We start from the raw sequence: 23,326 nt of genomic DNA, 5'->3' as shown, positions 1-23,326 counted from the left end.
CGGTCTGGCTGAAAACATTAAATGAAACAGCGTTTCAACTCTGCGTATTTGGTATTTACTTACCAGCTCTACTATTTAGTCACGGCCAGCTTTATGTGGCCTTAAGTCAGACAAGAAGGAAGGAAAACCTGAAAATTCTGTTGAAGGAAACAAGCAGTCAAAGGATTTTAGTTGGCGATAGATTATTCACAAGTTTGGTTGTAAATGAATTATTAAATCAAAATCTTGGTTTTTGTACCTTATCTACTATAATAATACTCTTGTGTCTTTCTCCGTCACGACATATGAATGAGAAAGGAAGCAGAGATAGATGAATTAAGAAGGAAGGAGAGATGGCAAACTTCGAATTGGGATGAGGGAAACTGTACGGTGAAAAAGATGAATCAAACAGCGCTTCAAATCTGTGTGAGTTTATGTGTGTGTATGTAAAATGATGTATGTGAATGTCTGTGTGTGTATGTGTGCAATGGAAGTGGGATGGTGAACATTCAACGCTGAAAAGAAAAGTCAAGCAGCGTTTCAACTCTGTGTATTTGGCATTTACTTGCCAGCTCCCGTGTTTAGTCATGACCAGCTTTACGTGGCCTTAAGTCGAACAAGAAGGAAGGAAAACTTGAAAATTCTTTGAAGGAAACAAGCAGTCAAAAGATGTTAGTTGCCGATAGATCTTTCACAAAAGAATTTACTAATAAAAGAATTATTAAATCAAAATCTTGGTTTTGTACCTTATATATATATATATTATGACGGCACGGTCCAGCTAGTATATATATATATATATATATATATATATATATATGTGTGTGTGTGTGTGTGTGCGTGTGTGTGTGCGTGTGTGCGTATGTGTGTGTAAGTGTGTGTGTGTGTGGACACATACATATATATATATATATATATATATATATATATATATATATATATATATATAAAGACAGAGAGAGAAAGAGAGAGAGAGAGAGAAAGAGAAACAAATATAGATAGATACAAAGATGAATATATTGAATATGTGTGTATGTATTTGTGTTACGAACCTTAGGCCCCGATAAACATGAAAACAACGATTGTGAAAATATTTTTAATGAGAAGATGGTGATAAGAAAAAAATAAAAATAATGATGAAAATAGTGGTGCTTGTGGTGTGTGTAGTAGTTGAAGTTACGTGGATGGTAGGTGATACACAATAAACCCCATGAGACCAGGAACGAATATTCCGCTGAGATTTCAATATTATATATTAATACATAAAATAGAAGAAATGAAAAAAAGAGAGGGTGAAAGCCAATAGGAGTGGGTGTGCCCGAAAGTGTAAAAGCAGAAATTTAGAATTTTGAATTTATGAAATTTGTTGATCACTTTGTCAATGTTATGAATTTCACCTCTCATTCACTTTCATCTGTTTAATGTTGTAGCTATTTTTCTCTTCTATTTCTTTCTCATCTATTTCTGCATCTTATTGTTTAGACATGATATTTAAAATTTTATGACTAAATTCTTCTATTTCATTTCTTATGAATCCTTACAGAAATCTATCACACAATAAAATCTCGAAAATCAAAAGTGGAACATTCGAAAAGCTACCCAGATTAAAGATTTTGTAAGCTGGATCAGTTTCGCTGATACTATTTTCTTGATTCTATATTTCTAAATAACTAATGAATTCGCATCTTTCTTTCTCACCCTTCTTCTGGACATTCTCTAAATCCCATTCTCTTGCTATGCGCGTCTGTGAATGTGTGAAGGTGATTGAGAATATGAATGTCTGCGTTTGACATCGTTGTTTCATAATATGCATGTGATTAAGACGGCGTTCCGGTAAATATGTTATCACGCTGGAGAAAATCTTAAGCTGCCTTTCGTCCGCTTTTGATTTCTGAGTTCAAATTCGCCCGAGGTCGACTTTACCATTCATCCATTTGGGGTCGATGATTAGACGCAATCAGTCAACTCCCTGCCACAACATTCCAGGACGTGTGCCTATGATAGGAAGGATATTATGTAAGTGTTGGTATGTGCTTATATATATTTCTGTCTTTGAGTCACCGGACAGTTATACACTCCTTTCATTTCCTTCATTATCTTTTCCCTTATTGTTTTCCCATTGGATAAGAAATACTAAGCACATCGTAATGCATTTGTTTTATGCTTCCAAAGAATTTGACTGTTTACCGTCAGAAACACACTGGAATCAGAGTACGAGTTGGAGAAAAGTTTGCATTTAGCAGAAACATGCGTCTGAAACTTTTTAAAATGTCCTCCTTTTCTAGGTCTTTCTCAGCAACACCATCACTCCTGTTTTGCCTGGCCGTTGCAGTAGTCATCTGCAAAAAGACCCCCGAATATGTCTGACATATGTAAGAATAAATCGTGTCAGAATGATGGTGACATCTACTTAGGGAATCCCTTCATCGATTTTCGAAAGTCCGCAACTGTTTTGCTCTTTTGTTGACCAGCGTATCTTCACTCGAATGTCACGGAAAGCCACCCTGGTAGACAGTAAAGAACATTCCTGAATATGAACCACTGCCTTCCACAATGAGCTGCGCGAATTGTCCCTTAAAAGCCGAATACTTTTGTTTATGTTAAAGTAGCAGACAACTCACCTGATTTATCAAGAATCGAATTGTCGTTCGTTGTCGCGTTGTTCCTTCAGACATGACTCGGGTATCTTAAGCTCAGATACATGATAAAGGAAGTAAACGCCATATATACATGTTCCAGCATGGCCGGAGTCAAATGACTGAAACATGTAAAATAGTATATATATATATATATATATATATATATATATATATATATATATATATATATATATATATATATATATATATATATACAATTGCAGCGTGGAAGGTGTTTATAAGCCATTTAAAATAACACACAAAATCCGTTAGATTCACTTCAACATTTAAATTTAATTTGTCAAAATATTTTCGTCGCTTTGAGACCGCGACCTGTTCACTGACAAAATTCTGTGCTGCATCTGAGAAAGTAATAGTTAGTTCATGATATATATGTACATGTGTATGTATGTATGTATGTATGTATGTATGTATGTATGTATGTATGTATGTGCGTGTACATGTGTGCGCGTATGCATCTGTGTACATGCGTGTGCATGTGTGCATGACTATACACATGTATGTATATATGTATATATGTATGTATGTGAGTATGCACGTATGTACTTATGGATGTACGTGAGTAATAGGGTAAGTGTGTAGACGTGTTTGTGTGTGTGTGTGTGCATATGTATATACATGTGAATGTATGTTTATGTACTGATATGTGCGTCAGTTCAAGTTGTATACATGACAGTTACTTTGTTGAAGGTTGTATATACGCACATATATACATATGCATATACACATATGTAAACACGCAAGCACATATATGTGTGTGTGTGCGTTTGCCTCTCTCACCATCGTCTAACGGTGAATTGATACAACGTCTTAGATACATATATGTACATATATAACCTTACTTATACATATATAAATAAGTATACACAATCATATTGACACTCACACACGCTCACAAATATACATATCTTAAAGTACACACCTATATACGCTTAACCATCACTACACCTATACATATATATACACACACACATACACACATACATATATACAAATATGTATGACACTAATACAAGGATAACGGTTAAAATTCAAATATGCATTTTTTTTCCTCCATAAACATACCACACATAGATGTATCTACACACACTCATATCTACACATACTCATACGCCCATGCATGCACACACTCACAGTCACATACACAACGCACAACACATACACACATGTGCACACACACATACATCTACACACACGCACACACATATCAAACTATATACGCTCATACGGTTATATATATAATAACATATATGTATTATGCATCTCAACATGTATGTATTGAAAGGAATTCCACGTGTAAAAGAGAAAGAAGGGTGACTATAGAGGTGTACTCCCGTGTGGAATCTGGATGTTACCCCACTCGGATTTACGGTTGAGAGAGGGTTTGTACTCCTGTATACAGACAGCTTCAGTGACCTGGCTCAGCATTGCATCAGTTGGATGTTTGGACAAGATGTTTAATCTAAGACTCCCTAAGAAGCCCTTGTGGCAGTCTACAGCATGCTGATAGCAGATGGATAGGAGTATCAATGATAGATTCAAAGAACACCTGGACAACTACATTGAAAGGAAACCTAACTCCATCTTCTATCAGCATGCTGTAGACTGCCACAAGGGCTTTAAATTTCTTTTCTATTTGAAAATTAGTTATGAAACACGTGTAATCTTTTTATTATATTTATCTTATGATATTTACTTTACTTTATATTATACTCATTTATTGTGCTTTTAATTATTAATTTTTCTATATGTGATAGTGGATTTTCATCGATGAGTTCTTGAAAATTGGTTATTTTCCCTAAAACTATATATTTTATATATACTTTATCTATAAGGCTCAATTTAATTTTAATTTTTTATAAATTGATTTTAATTGAGTTTTTTACCAGTAATTTTGGATTTTGTCCCTAATATTATTATAATTTTCTAATTTATAATTAACATTTGTTGTTTGTATTTAACTTTCAATTTTTCGTTGATTATGGAATTTACAGGTAGGATTGAGCCACTGTTTTGGAATTCATCTTTGAAGGATATCCCCATCCCATCTAGAAAGGAATATATTCTGAAACTTATTAATAATATTAAAGAATTTATTACTAGAATGAAATGGAAAGCTTATTTTAATAATATTCATAATATTACTAATGTTCATGATGTAGATAATTTAAATTACATTAATTCTAAATTTAAATCCAGAAAAGAACCAGCGTATAATAGGGATTTACAGATTTTAGAGGATAGTATTTGGAAAGTAGTGAAAAATATTAAATTTCATAAATATCCAAATTGACATAATGATTATTTAAGAAATTTAGCCATTAAAATTAAACAATTTAGAAATATGGATGGTATTATTGTACAATCTGGTAAAACTAGGAACTTATATAAACTAGATGTAAAACTATATGATTATTTATTAGAGAAATAAATTAATAAAAAATATAAGATAGTTCCAGAAAATACTTTAAATTTGATTAATAAGGCCTCTAAATTAATAATGTTTAAATACGAACTTGATAGTAAGACAGAACCTTATGTACCGATGCACCCTAGAATTACTTTAAAAGACCATAAAGATAATTTTTATTCAAATTGATATTGACAATTATTATTCTTCCATAAATGAAATTGTACTAAATAAGGCCCTAATTTTTGCTATGAAGAAAGTAGGTATGGCTAACGATGAAGTAAATGTAGTTAAAATGGCTAGGAAATCATTGATTAAATATGATAAATTGTGGGCTAGAAAAGATACCAGAGATTATTTTGATATACCAATGGGGGCGCCTGTACTTGAACTTGAAAACTTAAAATTGGAGGGTGGTTTATATAGGGATGACCTTTTATTACTTACTAAAAATTGCACTAATAGACAACTAGAATTATATAAGAAGAGAATATATAGTTTTTTTAAAAGAAATGGTTTAAAGATTACTATTTATAATGAGTATTATAACGTTAATTATTTAGATGCTAATTTTAATTTATCTCCTGGTAATACCCAACCTTACCATAAGATTAATGAAAATATTAAATACATTCATGCTAAAAGCAATCACCCACCCTCAATGAAAAAATCCTTAACATTTACTATAGGTAAGAGAATATTTTTACTATCTTCTAATATAGAGATTTTTGAAAAACATGCACCTTATTATAATAAAGCCCTGCAAGAAGCGGGATATACTAATAATATAAATTATTTTAATAATCCGAAATATTTTTATAATTGTAGTAATAATAATTATAATAATTATGAACTTTTTAATAAACATAATTTTTACACTCATGACAATGTCTTCTTAGGTAATAATAAAAATAATAAGAATAATTGGTATTATAATAAATTACCTAAACATAAACTTAATTTTAATGGAAACAATTTTAAATAGTATTTAACATTTTTCAATGATAATAATAAATTTAATAATACTAATAATAAATTCAATAATATCTATAAGAACAAACTCTGGTTAATTATTCCATACGGCGTTCAAGTTAAAACTAACATTATTAATGAAGTTTTTAAAGTTATTGATTTATTCCTTAGAGATAATAAAAAATATCATTATATTTTTTCTAAAAATAATTTTGGTGTAGGTTATTCCACTACTAATAATGTTGCTAATATTATCTCTTCTTTTAATAAATTTAAGTTAAATAAGTACTACAAATTTTAATTTAATAATTATTCTAATATTAATTTTAATAGTAATAATGTTGACCAGGATATAATTAATTGTACATGTTTAGATAAAACTAAATGTAATTTTAATAATAAATGTAATTTGAAAGATGTAGTGTATAAATGTATAGTGAAATTATTGAATGAAAATAAACATAATGGTTATAATTTAAATAAGATTTATATAGGTTCGACTTCTAATAAAATTAAATTAAGAGTAGCTCAACATATGCACTAATTTAAGAATAGAAATTTAATTAATTCTACTGGCCTTAGTAAATATATTTGGGAACTTAAAGCTAAAAATATTAACTATATTTTAAAATGGGAGATAGTTTATAAAGCTAAATCCTATCATATAGGTCATAACTTTTGTAATTTATGTAATAATGAATTTAAAGAGATATTATTTCATAAGGATAATAATTTACTTAATTCTTTTGATGAAAGAAAAATAAAATGTAGACATAAACTACTTTATTTATATAAAAACTTTAGCAAATGATTTTTTATTTATTTTGTTTATATGGGTATGTGTATATGCATGTATATGTATATATATGAGTGTGTGAGTTTTAGTCTATATGCGTTAGTAAGTATGTATATTTTTAGGAGTATGTATATATGTTTACGTATGTATTTATATAGGTTTAAGTGTATATATATATATATGTGTTTTTTTTATATGTTTGTGTATATTGAGTGTATATTTGTATTTACATGTATGTATAAAGATATATATTTGTGAGTATAGATGTATATTTATATATATTGTGCGTGTGAGTGAGTGCGTGAGTGTAGTTTTCTTTTAGAATATTCCTTATTTATATATTTATTTGAGTGAATTTTTATTTGTGTGTATATTTTGTATATTTTTTTATATATATAGTTATGAGTATTTTTGTGTATATGTATATATATATTTATGTATGTACTTATGTAAATGTGTGTATATATATGTATATATATGGGTATTAGTATATATGTGAGTGTGTGTAATTTGTCTATATAAATTAGTAAGTATATATATACAAGTGTATATATATATATTTATGTATATGTATATATATATATGTATATATATGTATATATGCATATGTATATATGTATATGTATATGCATGTTTTTTCTGTGTATATATGTGTGTATGTTGTGTGTATATACGTATATTATTTTGTATATTCGTATGTATATATGTTTATATGTTTTTTATATATAAGTATGTATATTTGTATATGTATGTAAGTGTATATATATATATATATATATATATATATATATATATATATATATATATATATATATATATATATATATATATATATATATATATATATATGTATATATATATATATATATATGTATGTATTAGGGTGTGTGTTGGGGTATCTATTCAATTATTCTAGTAGTTATATTTTGGTTTTATTGGTTGGTTAATATTTTAGTAAGTTTAAGGTTTTATATTACAATGACATCTACGATTTTGATTATACTAAATCAATAGTAGTATTTTAGTTTATTTCATAATATTATTTAATTTACGACTATTAGTATTATTATTTATTTATTATATATTAGAATTTAATATTTATTAATATGTTTTATAAGAAAACTATAGTTTTTTGTTCTTTTTATGTTGTTAGTTATATAAACTTAAACATTTTTCATTCATTTACTTAAGTATTATTATTTCATTCATGCTTCGTATTCTATTCTCTATTTTAACGTTCTATTTTAACGTAGTATTTTCACGCGACCTCTTGCTTAAAACGCTATAGCTATTAGATAACGTATTAGTTTTCAGTTTGAATTACGGAAAAATTTGGATAAGTACTGTTTTTCACTTTGCTAAAGATTTTCTACTAGTTGAAAATAATATGTATTCTTCTTTTTATATTATTCATTTGGTTCTTTATAGATTATTTTTAATAGATAACTTATTTAACACTAAATTATTTAGAAGTTATAGTTTCATGTCAACATAATATTAGAACTTCGACTTGAATAGTGTTGATATATTTTCGATTATTTTTGATTAATAATATTTGATTAATTATTAATCTTTATAGTTTATAATATCGTTACAGTTTTTTTTTAAATCAAAACTTTGTATATATATATAAAGTTTAATCTTTTATTCTTAATAATTTTTTCTTTCCTAATTTTTTCATTCATAATTTTTCCATTCATAATTTTTTCATTCATATTTTTTTATTATTACGTTTGTAGAAATAAATAATCTTGTAATTTTCTATTATTCAATTGATCTTTAATTATAATTAAATAAACGTCTTTAGCTTTAAATAGTATAGCTTTAACTATTACACCGGTTAAATATGTACTAATTTTATCTTCATTATTATTATAAACTTAAACTTCGTTCAACTTGTATTTAAAACAATGATAATTTAAAAGAATGATAATTTATGTAAGATGTTTTTTGTATGTAATATACATGTTATTAAAATGGATGAAGGGATGATTATTGAATGGTTATTATTTTGACAATATATGATATTTTTTAAATAATTTTTCTATCTTTATATAATAAGTATTTCATATTAATTCATTTGGTACTTATTGTTGGTTGAGATATATATATATAATTATTGTTCTACTTACGATCTGACGAGTAGCTATATTTTTGAATAGAATTTATTTTCGATAATTTCAATTGATTTTAATCGATTTAAATTTCTTTTCTATTTGAAAATTAGTTATGAAACACGTGTAATCTTTTTATTATATTTATCTTATGATATTTACTTTACTTTATATTATACTCATTTATTGTGCTTTTAATTATTAATTTTTTTATATGTGATAGTGGATTTTCATCGATGAGTTCTTGAAAATTGACTATTTTCCCTAAAACTATATATATATATATATATATATATATATATATATATATATTGGCTCATTCCATACATAATGAAGTTTTCTTGAACTAGAAGTCGGCGGGGGACGGAACACATGACTGCATGAGCTTGCTATAAAATAAGGTAGTAATTCTAGTATTACGTATTCTTAGTGCAAGTTTTGTAGAGTGCAGTTAGATTTTAACGGTATTTTTTTAAAGCTTTAATATTATTGACATAATAGGATATTCGTTATATTTTTCGTAATGAGTTCAATAAATGTAACAATGCAATGGAAAGTGCGTGGAATATTAATGTAGTATATGGGGATCAGACAATAATCGCAAGCATGTGTCAACGTTGTTTCCGGAAATTCAGAGCCGGAAGTTACGAAGAGCCTTATCCTGTAAAATATGCAGAACTCGACGAGAACGTCCTGCAAAACACTGGGGGAACACAATTTCATCGTAACTGTTGAGGAACTAGTAGAGAAGCTGCGATTTGGTAATTCAACCATTCACAGACACATATGTGCCATCGAAACAGTCAGAAAATTGTATTATGGGCTCTTCACAAATTTTGCGAGCTAAACGCACGCAGAGAGTAAGTGCTTGCTCTTCTTTCCTGTCACATCTCACAAATGAACATTCTATAGACCGAATAGTGACTTGTGACGATAAATGGTTTCTGTATAAAATTCCAAACTCCGAAGACAGTGGATAGAGTAGGGAGTAACACCAGCTTCCCAAGCTGAAGGAGGTCTTCACACATTTAAGGTGTTGTTATCTGCGACAGCCTGACTGACGTAAGCCAGCGCTAGAAGGAAATTGATCATCCTTGGTTTCAAGCTGAAAGGTGTTCTTCCATCAGGTTAAAGCTTGGCTACAGACAACGGGGACGACGTTCCAAATGCTGGGGCAGTTTGAATGGGAAATGATGCCCAACTAACCATAATCACGGGACATTATCCCATCCGATTATGATTTCTTCCGTAATCTTCAAAATCGTTTGGACGGAAGAAATGTGAATCCTCGGGACGGGGTCAGAATAGTAGTGGAGGAGTATTTTTCGTGAAGGACAAGTGACTTTTGGATGAGGGGGTCTTGCTCGTCTACCAGACAGAGGGAAGAACATTGTAGAAGATAAAGCTGAGTATATTTTGGATTAAAAGTCTTTATCTTAAATTTGAAAATGAAACATGTATAAAAGATCGCATTAGTTATGGGATGATCTAATATATATGTATATATATATATATATATATATATATATATATATATATATATATATATATATATATATATATACATACATATACATATATATATACACACACATATATACATATATATATATATACATACATATATATATATATATATATATATATATATATATATATATATATATATATATATATATATATATATATATATATATATGTATATATATAAATATATTTGTATGTATACATATGTATATATATATATATATATACAACCAATATCAAATCTCTGAGCGAGACATAAACAGTAGCAGCAGCACGGAATCGTAAAGTATATTTGATACGCAAACGTGGAGGTCCACTAGGAAACGATGCTTCTTGTTTTTATAGACCCAGGAAGATATCTCCAGTTGCCTAATGACATACTGTCTGTGTTTGATTAGTATTTGCGAAAGGAAAAAAAAAACATTCCCATCTCTCGCCTTCCGTAATACACACAGACCAGGGTTTCGATGACGAGTTACTACCCAGAAATTGGGTTCTGTGTTTATTACGTAATGATACGTAATGGTCCCCAGGGATGGGAACCATGATATTCCTTTGCAAATACAAGACACAAGTAGTGTGTCGTTTTGGCAGCTGGTGGAGATGTCATCCTGGGGCTATAAACAACTGTAGCATTGCCCCTATGTGTGTGTGTGTGTGCCTCATTTCCCCTTTCGTCTTATTCCTATCAGTTTCTTATTCACCATGATCTACTTCACTTCATAATTTTCTTCTATTCTCCGCTTCCAATTCTATTTTTCTACTTCTGTATTTCATTGTCATTATAAGCATCATGGCCATGAACGCGATCATCACCATCATCAAAACCACATTCATTATCATCTCATCAGCATAAACGACATCATCATTAGCATCATTTTTATAATCAGTCAACTTCGTCAAAACTCATCAATATCAATATCATTATAACCTTCACTCCTCATTATCTCCATCTAATTTTTGCACTTCTACTTCCGTTTCTTCTACATCTACATCCAGTTGATTAAACATATGCGTATTTAAAATTTTGTGACTAATCATCTTTATAACATTTCTCAGCAATTCTCTTCCATTTTTCAGAGATCTAACCAATAATTTAATCGTGATTATTGAACATGGATCGTTCGACAGTCTTATCAATTTAGTGGATTTGTAAGTTTGAACTTCCTGATATTATTTATCTGATTATATATTTCTACATATTTTCTCTTCCCTTTTATCTTCGCTCTCTATTTCATCCTCTCTAACAGACGTTCACTTTGTGTCTGCGTATATGTACGTGTGTGTGTGTGTGTGTGTGTGTGTGTGTGTGTGTGTGTGTGTGTGTGAAAATGGTTAAGGATATGAGTGTTTGTGGTTTACATTTGTGTTGTCATTTATATAAATTGATCTGAACAACGTAACAAATAACGATTAAAAACTAAGATTCCCCAATACGGGGAAACGCCATGTGGGAGAAGTAAGGAAACCCAGAGATTCCGATCTAACTATATTCGACAATTAGACACCAGTAATGAGAAGTAGAATACACATCAAATTTAAATCCTTATGCATGATAAATAAATTCAAATATCCTTTAGCAGAATTCCGAAAAATTCAAACATTTTGACAACAAATGATAAATATAGAGACAGTTGCGTTTATTAGATTTCATATTATAAAGCCTACACTTGTTTCTATTGTATTAACATATATAAAGCCTTCAGCATACAGATGTAGAGGGAGCAACACTCAAGGTTGATAAAATAGATGCAAACACAAAGATACAATGCTTATATACACATACATATAACTATACTTAAATAGAAATATGACGAATCTGAATTGTAAACTGAATTTCTTTGCATTCAATACCATTTTTGTAACTGCAGACAGAGAGGCAGATTTACAGATGCAGACTCACACAAACAGACACATGAACACACACACGCACACGCACGCACCTCCACGTACGTACACGAACGCACACATACACACAAACACGAACACACGCACATACACAATTACAAAACAATTTATAGTAATACACATGCACACGTACATATATATGTAAGTATACATGTGTCACAAGCACATATATGTTATATATACACACGAAAATATATATACACATGTTCACAGACATATACGCACACATGTAAATATATATGTAGACGTATATATATATTTATATATATATATTTATGCAAATAAAAGCACACGCGCACACACACACTTACATGTTTATACATCCATACACATGTTGACTCAAATGTAGTAACAGACATACCGTAACAGGCACATACAGTGCATTAGGTCTCAATATTTATTTTGCGCTGGTATATTATATCATAACCTCCTTTTGTATACAAACGTGTTTGTGCTGTTCCCCCTTTTTATATTCCCCTAAACATTTATCTCAAAGAGAAAGGAATGACAACAAATAAACCCCACGCAATTACAAATGTATATGTATACACTCACAAGCCTGCATACTAACACATACACACACATCCATATATCAACAGACACTATGTCTAATCGTGTAAGTTTAAAGTTTAACGCTGTATCCATTAACGTTTTCTTTGATCATCTCCCTAATAGATCTAAACTTACAGAATTATATACAGCAAAGTTTCTTTCATTATATACTCAGCTTTTATTTATGTATTTTATCTAACCCTCTGCTTTATTTTGTTGATTAGACAGTTCTTTCTACATTAATTTCAAAGTTTTACACATTGTTTTAATAAATGCAAACTTTATCAGATATAATATTTTATTTACGAAACAGTTTAGTTCCAATATTTAAATGCTTTTTATAATTTTTCACTTGCACTCCCGCATTAGCGTTTACATATTCAGTCAATTCGAATTGTGAATGCTTAATGGACAATTGGCATACGACCATACACATGGCGTTCCAGAGTATTCCAACACTTACAAACACGCGAACATATGCATATACATACATACATGCACACACACACACACACGCACACACGCACACATGCACACACAGACACACACGCACACGCACACACGCACACACATACACATATATATATATATGTATACAAATATAATTTAAAGAACTACCAATATACAATTCAAACTTGAATGATTAATATTAAGCGTTTACATTTAAATTATTGTACTAACGAGAGCTTTTCTATAAGTACTGATATTTTTCTTAATTATTTAGTAAGATACGTTATTTGAATTTTTATTTTTTCCTGAGAACTGATGAGTGACTGTATTTTGAGTAGAATATAATCTTGATAAATTTATTGTGAATAATACTGTTTTTTTTCTGCTATAATGTGGCTACGAAACGCGCGTAGTCAACACTTTACTTTCTATTTTATCAATTTACGAAGTTGAATTAAATTTTTAGTCTAGTATTTTAGAGATTTTTATGGATTTTATACTTTTCTTTTAAACTTTAAAGATTTGGGAATTAGTATTTTGTAGAGTACGCTTTTTTTGATGATGAATGGTCTCCTGCATTGTTTGAATTACATATTGGTGGTTCTTCTCTGAATTATATTTATATACATATATTATAGATTATAAAATTCAATTTGGTAGTACTAAATTGAATATTCCTGTAAGTTTGGACTTTTACATCCCCCAACGCACACACAACACGCACATATATAAATACATACATATACACACGCACTTACAAACACACAACACACACACACAACACACACACACACACACACACACACACACACACACACACACACACACACACACACACACACACACACACACACACACACACACATATATATATATATATATATATATATATATATATATATATATATATATATATATATATATACAGGGTGCGATAAATGAATTGTCATCTAAGTTAAGCAAAAATGAAAAGATCACTGACATTTGATTTTGATAGATATATTTACTAATATGACATTAAAAATATCTCGAAATACTAAAGAGTAAATTTATTCAATAAAATCACCACGGACTCCAGACAGCTTTAGAATCTCATGCGACTATTTTGGGTGGTCTCTTTGTTCAAGTGGTGAATGCTGTCATAATCCTTGCCTTCATTCATCTTTGGTATTACAAGGAATTTTATCGTTTCTCGCTCAGCTGCGCCCATGCATTATAATCAAGGGGGTTGCAGTCTAGGGAGTTAGATGGCAAAATATTAGGGGTGATGTGGACGTAGAATTTGTCTGACAACCATGACTGTGTTCTCCTGCCATGTGTGCCATGGTGCAGAGTCCTGTTACTATACATAGCGTCTTCCAGCAGTCACCTTATTGGCCCGGGGCAACACTAGCCCCTCCAAGCACTTGATGTAGGCTTCCATGTTGAGTCTGGTTTTCACACTTCAGGAATGGTCTCTTGTTGCTTGAACATCAGATTGACTCCCACGTACTTTTGAAATGTATTGAAGCTTCCGGCGCGAATGTCAACCAGTGCGGCATGTATGTCGTTTTCCAATTTCTGACAGAGTAAATTGCGTCATGATGCTGATTTTCTCACAGACGATGCCCAACTATCCCTACTATTCTCAGCAGTAACAAAAGCAAATTCAACCAAATTGGATTGGCGAAATAAAAATTAAAATTGGCAAAAAATTCCCCATCGCATCCTGTATATATATATGTGTGTGTGTGCGTGTGCGTGTGTGTGTGTGTGTATGTGTGTGTGTGTGCGTGCGCGTGTGTGTGTGAGCGTGTGTGTATGTGTGTGTGTATGTGTATGAAGTACCTTAAAGTAACCGAAATTATCTCAGGTGGGCAAGCTAGGTTTAGTTTAGACTTCCGCTGCTAGAGGCCACTACCAGAGATCAGTCTGCCGACAGGCGTTTTCATGCACAGTCGTACTGCCATGTGCTGTGTCATTGTTTTGCAGTGCGTCTACCATGTGCATTGATTTTTGCGATGGCTAAAACGAAGGAAAAGCGTGTTTTCGTGAAATTCTGTTTTCTACTGGGGAAAACGCCGGCCGAAACAATTGTCATATTCGACACAATTGACAAGGACGCTACCATGAGCAAGACACAAGTTTACAAGTTGTTTCCACACTTGAGGAATAGTCACTTGTTGCCTGAATAACAACTTCGTTCAGGGCGAAAAATGAAAACTTCACAAAAGTTCATGAACTCATCTTGGAGGACCGCCATCGATCAGTTGAGAAACTTGTCGATACCACTGTTATGTCTTAGAGCTACTGCTAACGGATAATTTTGCGCGAATAATTGGGAATGAAAAGAGTTGCAGCAAAATTTGTACGTCACTTGCTACGGAAGATGAAAAGCGGTCACGACATAATGCGTGTCGTGAACTGAAACGAACACTTGCCAGTTAATCCGGACTATTTTTCGAAGGTCATCACCGGTGCCAAAAGCTAATGTTTCGGCTACGTCCCGTAAACAAAGCAGCAATGAAGTCAAGGGAAGCATTCAATGTCACCACGCCCACCAAAAGCACGTGAATTGAAGTCTAAGTTCAAGACGATGCTGATTTGTTTCGTCAATGCAAAAGGAGTCGTCTACACAGTATTTGTTCCTCCTCGTCAAACTGTTAACTAGAGATTTTATTTGGAATTTCAGTGTCAGTTGTGGTGAGACAAAAACGTTCCAACTTGTGACAATGTAGAGAATGGTGGTTTCATCCCGACAATGCACCTGCACACACAGTCTTGTGTGTGAGAGAGTTGTTGACCAAAAATTACATGATCCTGCTTATCCTCACAATTCACTCGATGTTGCTCGATGTTGCTCCTTATGTCTTTTCTCTAACTCCGAATGATTAAACTCTTCAAAGGAAAATGTTTTGCGAATGTGAAATGTGAAATAATGTGAAATAATGTAAATGACCACATGATTAACAACTTCCCTGGAGAAAGTCGACGATATCTAAGTTCTGACACTATAGTCGATGGAAATTATCACTAGTATCCACGGGATTTTCTTAACAACTTGAATCCATCGGGACTATCTAAGCATAGGCCATCACTGAAAAAGTATTGTCCTATAATGCTCCTATAAAAGTTTGACCCTACCATTGGACATTGCAACGGAACAAGTTACACCGCCACGGACCTCAATTCTCACGTCATCGAGGCAGTGATAAAGATTGGCTCTCACAGTGGTAAGCGCCTGTGCATGCATCGGATACCACTGGTGACCTCCGACAACCAGTTTTTCCTCCAATACGACACAGGCAGTTTCCCATCAAACTAGCCTTCTCATTCACAGCTAACAAGTTCCAGGGCCAAACTTTGGATCGTGTTGGTGTGCTTCTGTCCACTCAGATGTTTACACACAGCCAGCTGTATATTGCTATGAGCAGAGCAATGGACTCAGCTAACTTGAAAATTAGTCTTGATTAAGCACAAAATATCGTTTACAAAGAAGTTCTGTAAACGTAATATCATGAATATGTACTATGTAAAGCTGTACATAAGTATAATGAAAACCAACAGTTATTTATATTTTATTACATTTCCCGTACCATATTTCAGTATAAATACATTTATACTTAAAGTTGTTATTATTTCCCACCATCCTTTCATTTCCCATTGAAGATGGGTAGGTTTGCTAGTTCTTCAATCTTTTTGTTTTGCGGTATCACAGACGGTTTTCTGTTTACGTGGCATGTTAAAGCTAAATTGATCGAACTTATTCCTGTTCAAACTACACCGTCAGGAGAACAATACAGAGAAATAAGCAACTAAACAGTGAACATGAACATATAGTTTGTCAGTATTCTCTAAAGAAAAATGTAGAAAGTATATTACACTATAAAACAGATTTATTTAACTTTCACGTATTCTAATTTATCTTTGATTCTTTCAGAAATTTGAGCTACAACCGTTTACAAAAATATGATGGCGCTTTCTTATACCTTCCCAGCATAAAGAAGATGTATGTACAATAATACTCTTTATTTCTTAGAAAAGTGTAACACTTTGTAAATCTAATACCATAAAGAAAGATTATCAAATTCACAATAGTTTAATGCAGTTGACATTAAATAATGATGTGTTAGTTTACATTTTAATAAGTCAAAATGATTATTTCCATGTATTGTGTTTAGTCATTGTAAAGTCTGCTTTGAATTGCATGAGAGTTGGTGTGATCTAACTTAATCCATATTCATAAATACACGTAACGGCAGTGGCCATGTATTTACAGCCTTCACTAGATACGTACCATTAGACTTTGACTTCATTAGCTTCCTCACACACCTTCTCATGTACGCCTTCTCCATTTCCGTTTTAATTTCTATAGCTAGTACGCTGAGAGATTCTAATACTCCTAGAAACTGATAACTGTCGCATTGTTTCAGTGATTTTAAAGTCTGGTCATCTAGTAATTAGAGCCTTTATTGCTGACCACTTGTCCGGTTTCATGTCTAATACTGCACACTTATCCATGAAAAATTTTATATCTATACCTTTGCTGAAGTGTCTTACAGTTTTTATTAAAGAATATCTTTTTTATTCTTACTTAAAACGTTCAGATCATTCGTGAAGATCAACTGTTAATTGTTCATTTACTGTCTAAACTGATTCTCTGTCTTTGCGTAAAATATATCGCTATTAATTGTTTCCTCATGTTTATTATGAGTATTTCTTCACAGCCGTATGCCTCAGGAACTGAAAGTGCAAAGCATTACTTTTCTACTGTGGCTCATGCATACATTTAAGAACAATTGTTACGTAGAATTAAACAACTACCCTAGCACCAAAACATCCCGTCTAAACTGCTTTTCTGAAATTCAGTTTGAAATCACTACCATCAAATTTTCGACACCAAAATATGCCTAATCTACGACATAATGAAGTAATTTCGAGTGACTCTGGATTGTCTCCTTATTTAAAGTGACACTTTTTTTTATTCAAGCTGTATGCTATAAGAATGTAGCGATGTAACAACTTTTCAGTTTTCACTAGGAACCACTTCACTTTTTGTTGTTATTAACACAAAAAACGAAAGAACATGAATGTCGTGACTTCTATACACTGGTTGAAATTATATTAATTATAATTTCTTGTCAACTGCTGCAGGAATTTTTTTTTTTTTTTTGGTCTGAAGAGTATTCAGATAAAGTTCTGAATAACGGGTAGTCATGACAGGTATGCTGGGCTTCATATAATTTACCCCAGTGTTACTTTGATGGTATGCACTGCTCTCTCACTGAATAATAATAATAATAATAATAATAATAATAATAATAATAATAATAATAATAATAATAATAATAATAATAATATTAATAACAACTTTATAAAGTTCTCTTTATAATTACAGTGACCTCAGAAACAATGCAGATATAATGTGTGGATGTCAACTGCCGGCCATGTCAAATTATATAAGCAGTACATCCAACAGAACTGTGAATATCCTAGGCGAGTGTCACACAAATTTAGGGAATAAACAAGACAAATTAATATCAATAATGAAATATTCGCAATGTAAAGGTTAGTAAACTCTTCTTTCCTTCTGTTGTTTGTTTTTACTTCTACCAATAACAAAACTTCAGGTGTTTCTCTGCTGCTCAAATTATGATGTGTTATGAACCCGGACCAAAAAATAAAGACATAAAGACACGCTTTACCATCCACACCCTTCACAAATCCCACGCCCCACACCACACTCATGAACGTGCGTGCACACATACATACACGCACATACACACAGACACAGAGGCGCACGGAGACAAACACTCATATTCTCTCTAAAGCACTCACAGAATCAACAATACCACACAAACACAGATCTGCACATACGCTCAAAGTGACTGCATGTATGAACGCTCGCCCACATATATACACATACACACATGCACATCCTTTCTCTCTCCGTCTCCCTTATTGTTGTCTCTCACCATCTCTCTTTCTCTCTCTTTACAATCCCATCGCCATCCATAAAACATATATACATACATATATATATATATATATATATATATATATATATAGAACCAAAAGTCTAGCTTACAAACAGGCATATCTAAGACTAACCTGGAGTAGAGAGGGCTTGCTATTGAAGAGGCCGGTCGTGGTTGAGGAGGAAAGGTTTTTGACAACCAAAGCATATTGAGTGAGTTATTCAATGATTGATAAAGCAACAAATTTCTTAATTAAGTATCTAACTGCCTAATAATAAAGAAGTGAAATAGAAATTTCTCAACAGGGTAGCAAGGAGATCATTGAGAAGTCACAGCTCCGGTACTACGGATGTAAGATTAAAAGAGTGCAAGAATGACGGATTCGTCGTGCCGAGGACCTTGGAGGATATCTCTGGGGACCTAAGATTAGAACAAAAACGAAGTGTCAGTTGGTCGCGTTTGGAAAGTGTTATGGCGATTTCTTCTAAGAGGACACTATAAAGGAGCTGCCTGGGACATAATTTAAAAAAGTATTCCCAAGTTTTAACGGAAGCTAACTCTACAACAGCGTAATCATAACTTGGAGTAACTTCCCTCTTTTTGCTAATTGCAGGTCTTTGTGAATGTGATATATTGAAGCAACACAGCAATTAGGTTGCATAATTTTCTTAGTTGAATTTGTGACAAAGCTGATATATTTCCCAACGAAACTAAAAAAAACATGTGTATAGTTATAATTGCTAATTTCATTTATTTATCTAACATGCATTGATTCCATCACTATATTATTTTATATTCTGTAGGAAAGACGTTATTTCAAAAGAATTTGCAGTGTCAAACATGTTCAGGGATGATGTGCAATAATTCAGAAATGACAAGTTGTCCAGGCCCAAAGGTAAAATGAAATGTTACTTTCTTCCTTTATATTAAAATATATCCATATAAAATATAACCGTCAATAGCAACTCAGTATGACCAAAGTAGCTTGAACTATGTTTTTGCTAATTGTTTTTGGTGCCTATGTAGTCACATGTAGACATAAACACCCTCTCGGTCTTCCCATTCACGATTCAGTTGGGTGCCAAGGATATGACAATTGAAGGGGAGAGAGAGAGAGGGACGATCAACTCAAAGCTGATACTCATTTTCAACAGAGTAGACTGGAACAATATATAAGGAAGAGTCGTGATTAATTCACAAAGTATCAACCGGTCTGGAAATCAAAACCACAAGCTTCAGACTTACCTCTTCTCTTTTTTGTCTCAAACAAACATCGCTTTCAGTTGGGTGTATGAATGTACGTGACCAGGAATCAGCTTGGAAGCAAATCACTCTACATAGATGCAGTAGCTACTAGCGGGACCAGGACCTCTGGACCGCTCGCACTCACGTTCATTGTTGATGGCTAATATATACTTATCTCGTAAAATGCTATGTTTGGGCGATAGGGTTGCAGTGTTTACAGGAAATCCTTAAATTTCATAGTATAAGCAATCCTTTTGAATCCTGACGGTAAATCAGTGCTCCCTGGATGCTGCACAACGATCTGAAAGCACAACCACCGCACAGCGAGGGTGCCGAGTGGCTGTATATGCTGCAACAGAAAAAAAGGACGTCTCGATTTCTCCTGATGTCTGGCAACTTTTTTAGGGACGTTACGATATTTACCAGCGGAATTTGGAACTGCATTTAGACGCAATAGTAACGCAATTACAATGAATTACAATGAAGAGGTTACAAAAACGTCACAACCCTGCTTAGAAGTTTTCAACTGCACCAGTGTGAATATAGGACAACAAGTGTGGCCTATCCAGATCGTCTCAGAAAGAGTAATGTGCTAGGCCAGAGGACAAGGAGAGTGTAGGATCTTTTTTTAAAAGAAGTCTACAAAACACAAATTATTGATCTACTCGGTCGACTTAAACCAGGTTCAAACGGGGACACAGTTACTGCAGGCTACAAGTGTCTCGACAAGGAGCAAGATTAATTTTACAGGAACAAGATTAATAAATTCGTTAAGCAGCAACTGGCAGGAGTAACCACCAGTTGCCGGTAGTCGGATGTCTTTAGGAGGCCGATTAAATGAGAATCGAATGCATTGAGCAACGTGTTACTGGTAGAAGAAAATAGAGTGAACAAAGATCTAATGAGCATTAGAAACGAATTAATTGATACAAGCATAGCGACCGACATGCTAGTGGCGATCTTGACCATTGACAAGTTTGTTGGGGTCCGGTTATGAAGGCGATTTTCTCGCCAAATTTCCTGCGGCTAAATTGTATTTTACTCCATGCCTATAAACTATGCATGCAGAATAGAAACATATATATCCGGTATCAATTTATGGACGGTTTTACTTTTGCATTCCATGGCTTGAGGAGCCTATTAAGACTATCATTTTGTGTGACGTGTGCCGCTGTCTTTTTTCTGTTATTCATGAGATTTGCATGCATGATTTTTCGTACGTTTTGTGCGCAAACTTTGAAGTCCATTCCGCTATTCAGCTATGGCTAAAGAATACTGTTTGTGTGAGAATAATTTGTAATATTTCGTGCTTTATTGTGGGTGACAGACCGATATGGTATTGACATGTACCATGCTTCGTTGGCCGTATGATAACGGTGGATAGTGTAAGCATTTATAAATCGAATATGTCAATATATTGTGAAGGGATGACGTAACTCATCTTCCAAAACCTTGTCAGTTTGCTTCAATTTTATTTGTTGTCTTGAATAATTTTTGGAGTAATGATTTGACTTTTACATGCTAAAAATCCTGCGTTGCTATTGTCGCTCTTTGTTTAGTAGTACTATATGACTTTTATATTCATTATTACAGCCTCTTTGCCAATATAGGTTATCAGTGAATGGCGGTATATTGAAGTTTAAAAGGTCCTGCAGCACATACTTGCACTGCCGTGAAGCTGTGAGAAACAATTCCCTTACATGTAGAAAATGGTCCAATGGCGCTGCTTGCGTTGCTTGTTGCAGCGACAACTTATGCAACAAGAATGATTTCCCTGGTAAGTATTATTAATTCTTTGATTTAATCGGACCTGACTTATTTATAAATGAATGTTTAATATGAACATTGGATAATAGTTAATATATGATAAAATGAGTTACTGTGTACACTCACACACATACACAAACGCAATCACATATATATACAATATACAATATATATGTGCCTGTTTGAGTAAGTGTGTGTGTGTATATCATTCATATACACATTTATATATATATATATATATATATATATATATATATATATATACATATATATACATAGATATACACACATATATACAAATATGTATATATACACACACATACACACAACTACACACACACACACCTACTTACACACACGCACATTTATATATCATGTATGCATTCATTGCACTTTCATTGGGGTTACGGCAGTTATTCGTGTCATGGGTTAAACGGTTATATTATAAAATCTTTTTGCAATGCAGTTGCATATTTGTCCGTAGACTGGTTATATTAATGAAAGTATACAGTATTATAGACCCACTTCAACTGATGTTAGAAATCGGTTTCATACGGAGTATTAAATAACCGGTGATTATATGACAACACACTGTTAAATTTATACTTCTATGTTCATTGTATATGCCACTCAGTGCATCCTTGGCACGTGTCTCATTTATAATCGCAATGTCTAGGTTTTTCTTTTGTATTCTTGAATAGGTTGGACGCATTCCTTTGAACTTCATCTGATTTATACCGTGGACACATCGACTTTTAAGAGGTTAACTGAAAATGAAGACACAACAGAAAATGTATCTAGAGCTGTGAGTTACCATGTATTTTCTTTCGCTCCCCCTCTGCGTTTCTTTATCTCTGTCTCTCTTCTCCCTCTCTCTTACTCACGCACACACACACATGTCATATTACATCTACAAGTCATATTTAAGTTTTATCATCAATGATGATCATATATTCAATGGTGGTTTCTCAAAGTCCATTAGCATGCAA

The 23,326-nt window shown here is 32.4% G+C and overlaps 1 protein-coding gene and 1 long non-coding RNA gene across 2 annotated transcripts in view; both read left to right on the top strand.

Annotated features, from left to right (window-relative positions):
• Positions 1-1,522: 1,522 nt before the first annotated feature.
• On the top strand, positions 1,523-17,356 carry LOC149130315 (uncharacterized). Its single transcript, XR_016238972.1, has 3 exons — positions 1,523-1,594; positions 11,539-11,610; positions 17,288-17,356. It is a non-coding gene; the product is annotated as an uncharacterized LOC149130315 (long non-coding RNA).
• A 1,423-nt stretch (positions 17,357-18,779) lies between these two features.
• The window catches only part of LOC149130311 (adhesion G protein-coupled receptor G6-like), a 564,593-nt gene continuing 560,046 nt past the window's right edge, over positions 18,780-23,326 (top strand). The window contains exons 1-4 of the mRNA XM_089345351.1: positions 18,780-18,915; positions 20,129-20,220; positions 22,164-22,347; positions 23,039-23,142. Coding sequence (XP_089201477.1) covers positions 18,795-18,915; positions 20,129-20,220; positions 22,164-22,347; positions 23,039-23,142 — 501 coding nt within the window. The 5' untranslated portion in view covers positions 18,780-18,794. The remainder of the gene's footprint in view (positions 18,916-20,128; positions 20,221-22,163; positions 22,348-23,038; positions 23,143-23,326) is intronic.

Source organism: Octopus bimaculoides, chromosome 29 (assembly GCF_046866305.1).
Source record: "Octopus bimaculoides isolate indiv1 chromosome 29, ASM4686630v1, whole genome shotgun sequence".
Lineage (NCBI taxonomy): Eukaryota > Metazoa > Mollusca > Cephalopoda > Octopoda > Octopodidae > Octopus > Octopus bimaculoides.
The sequence above is the reverse complement of the archived record's forward strand: the minus strand, read 5'-3'. Positions and strand labels throughout refer to the sequence as shown.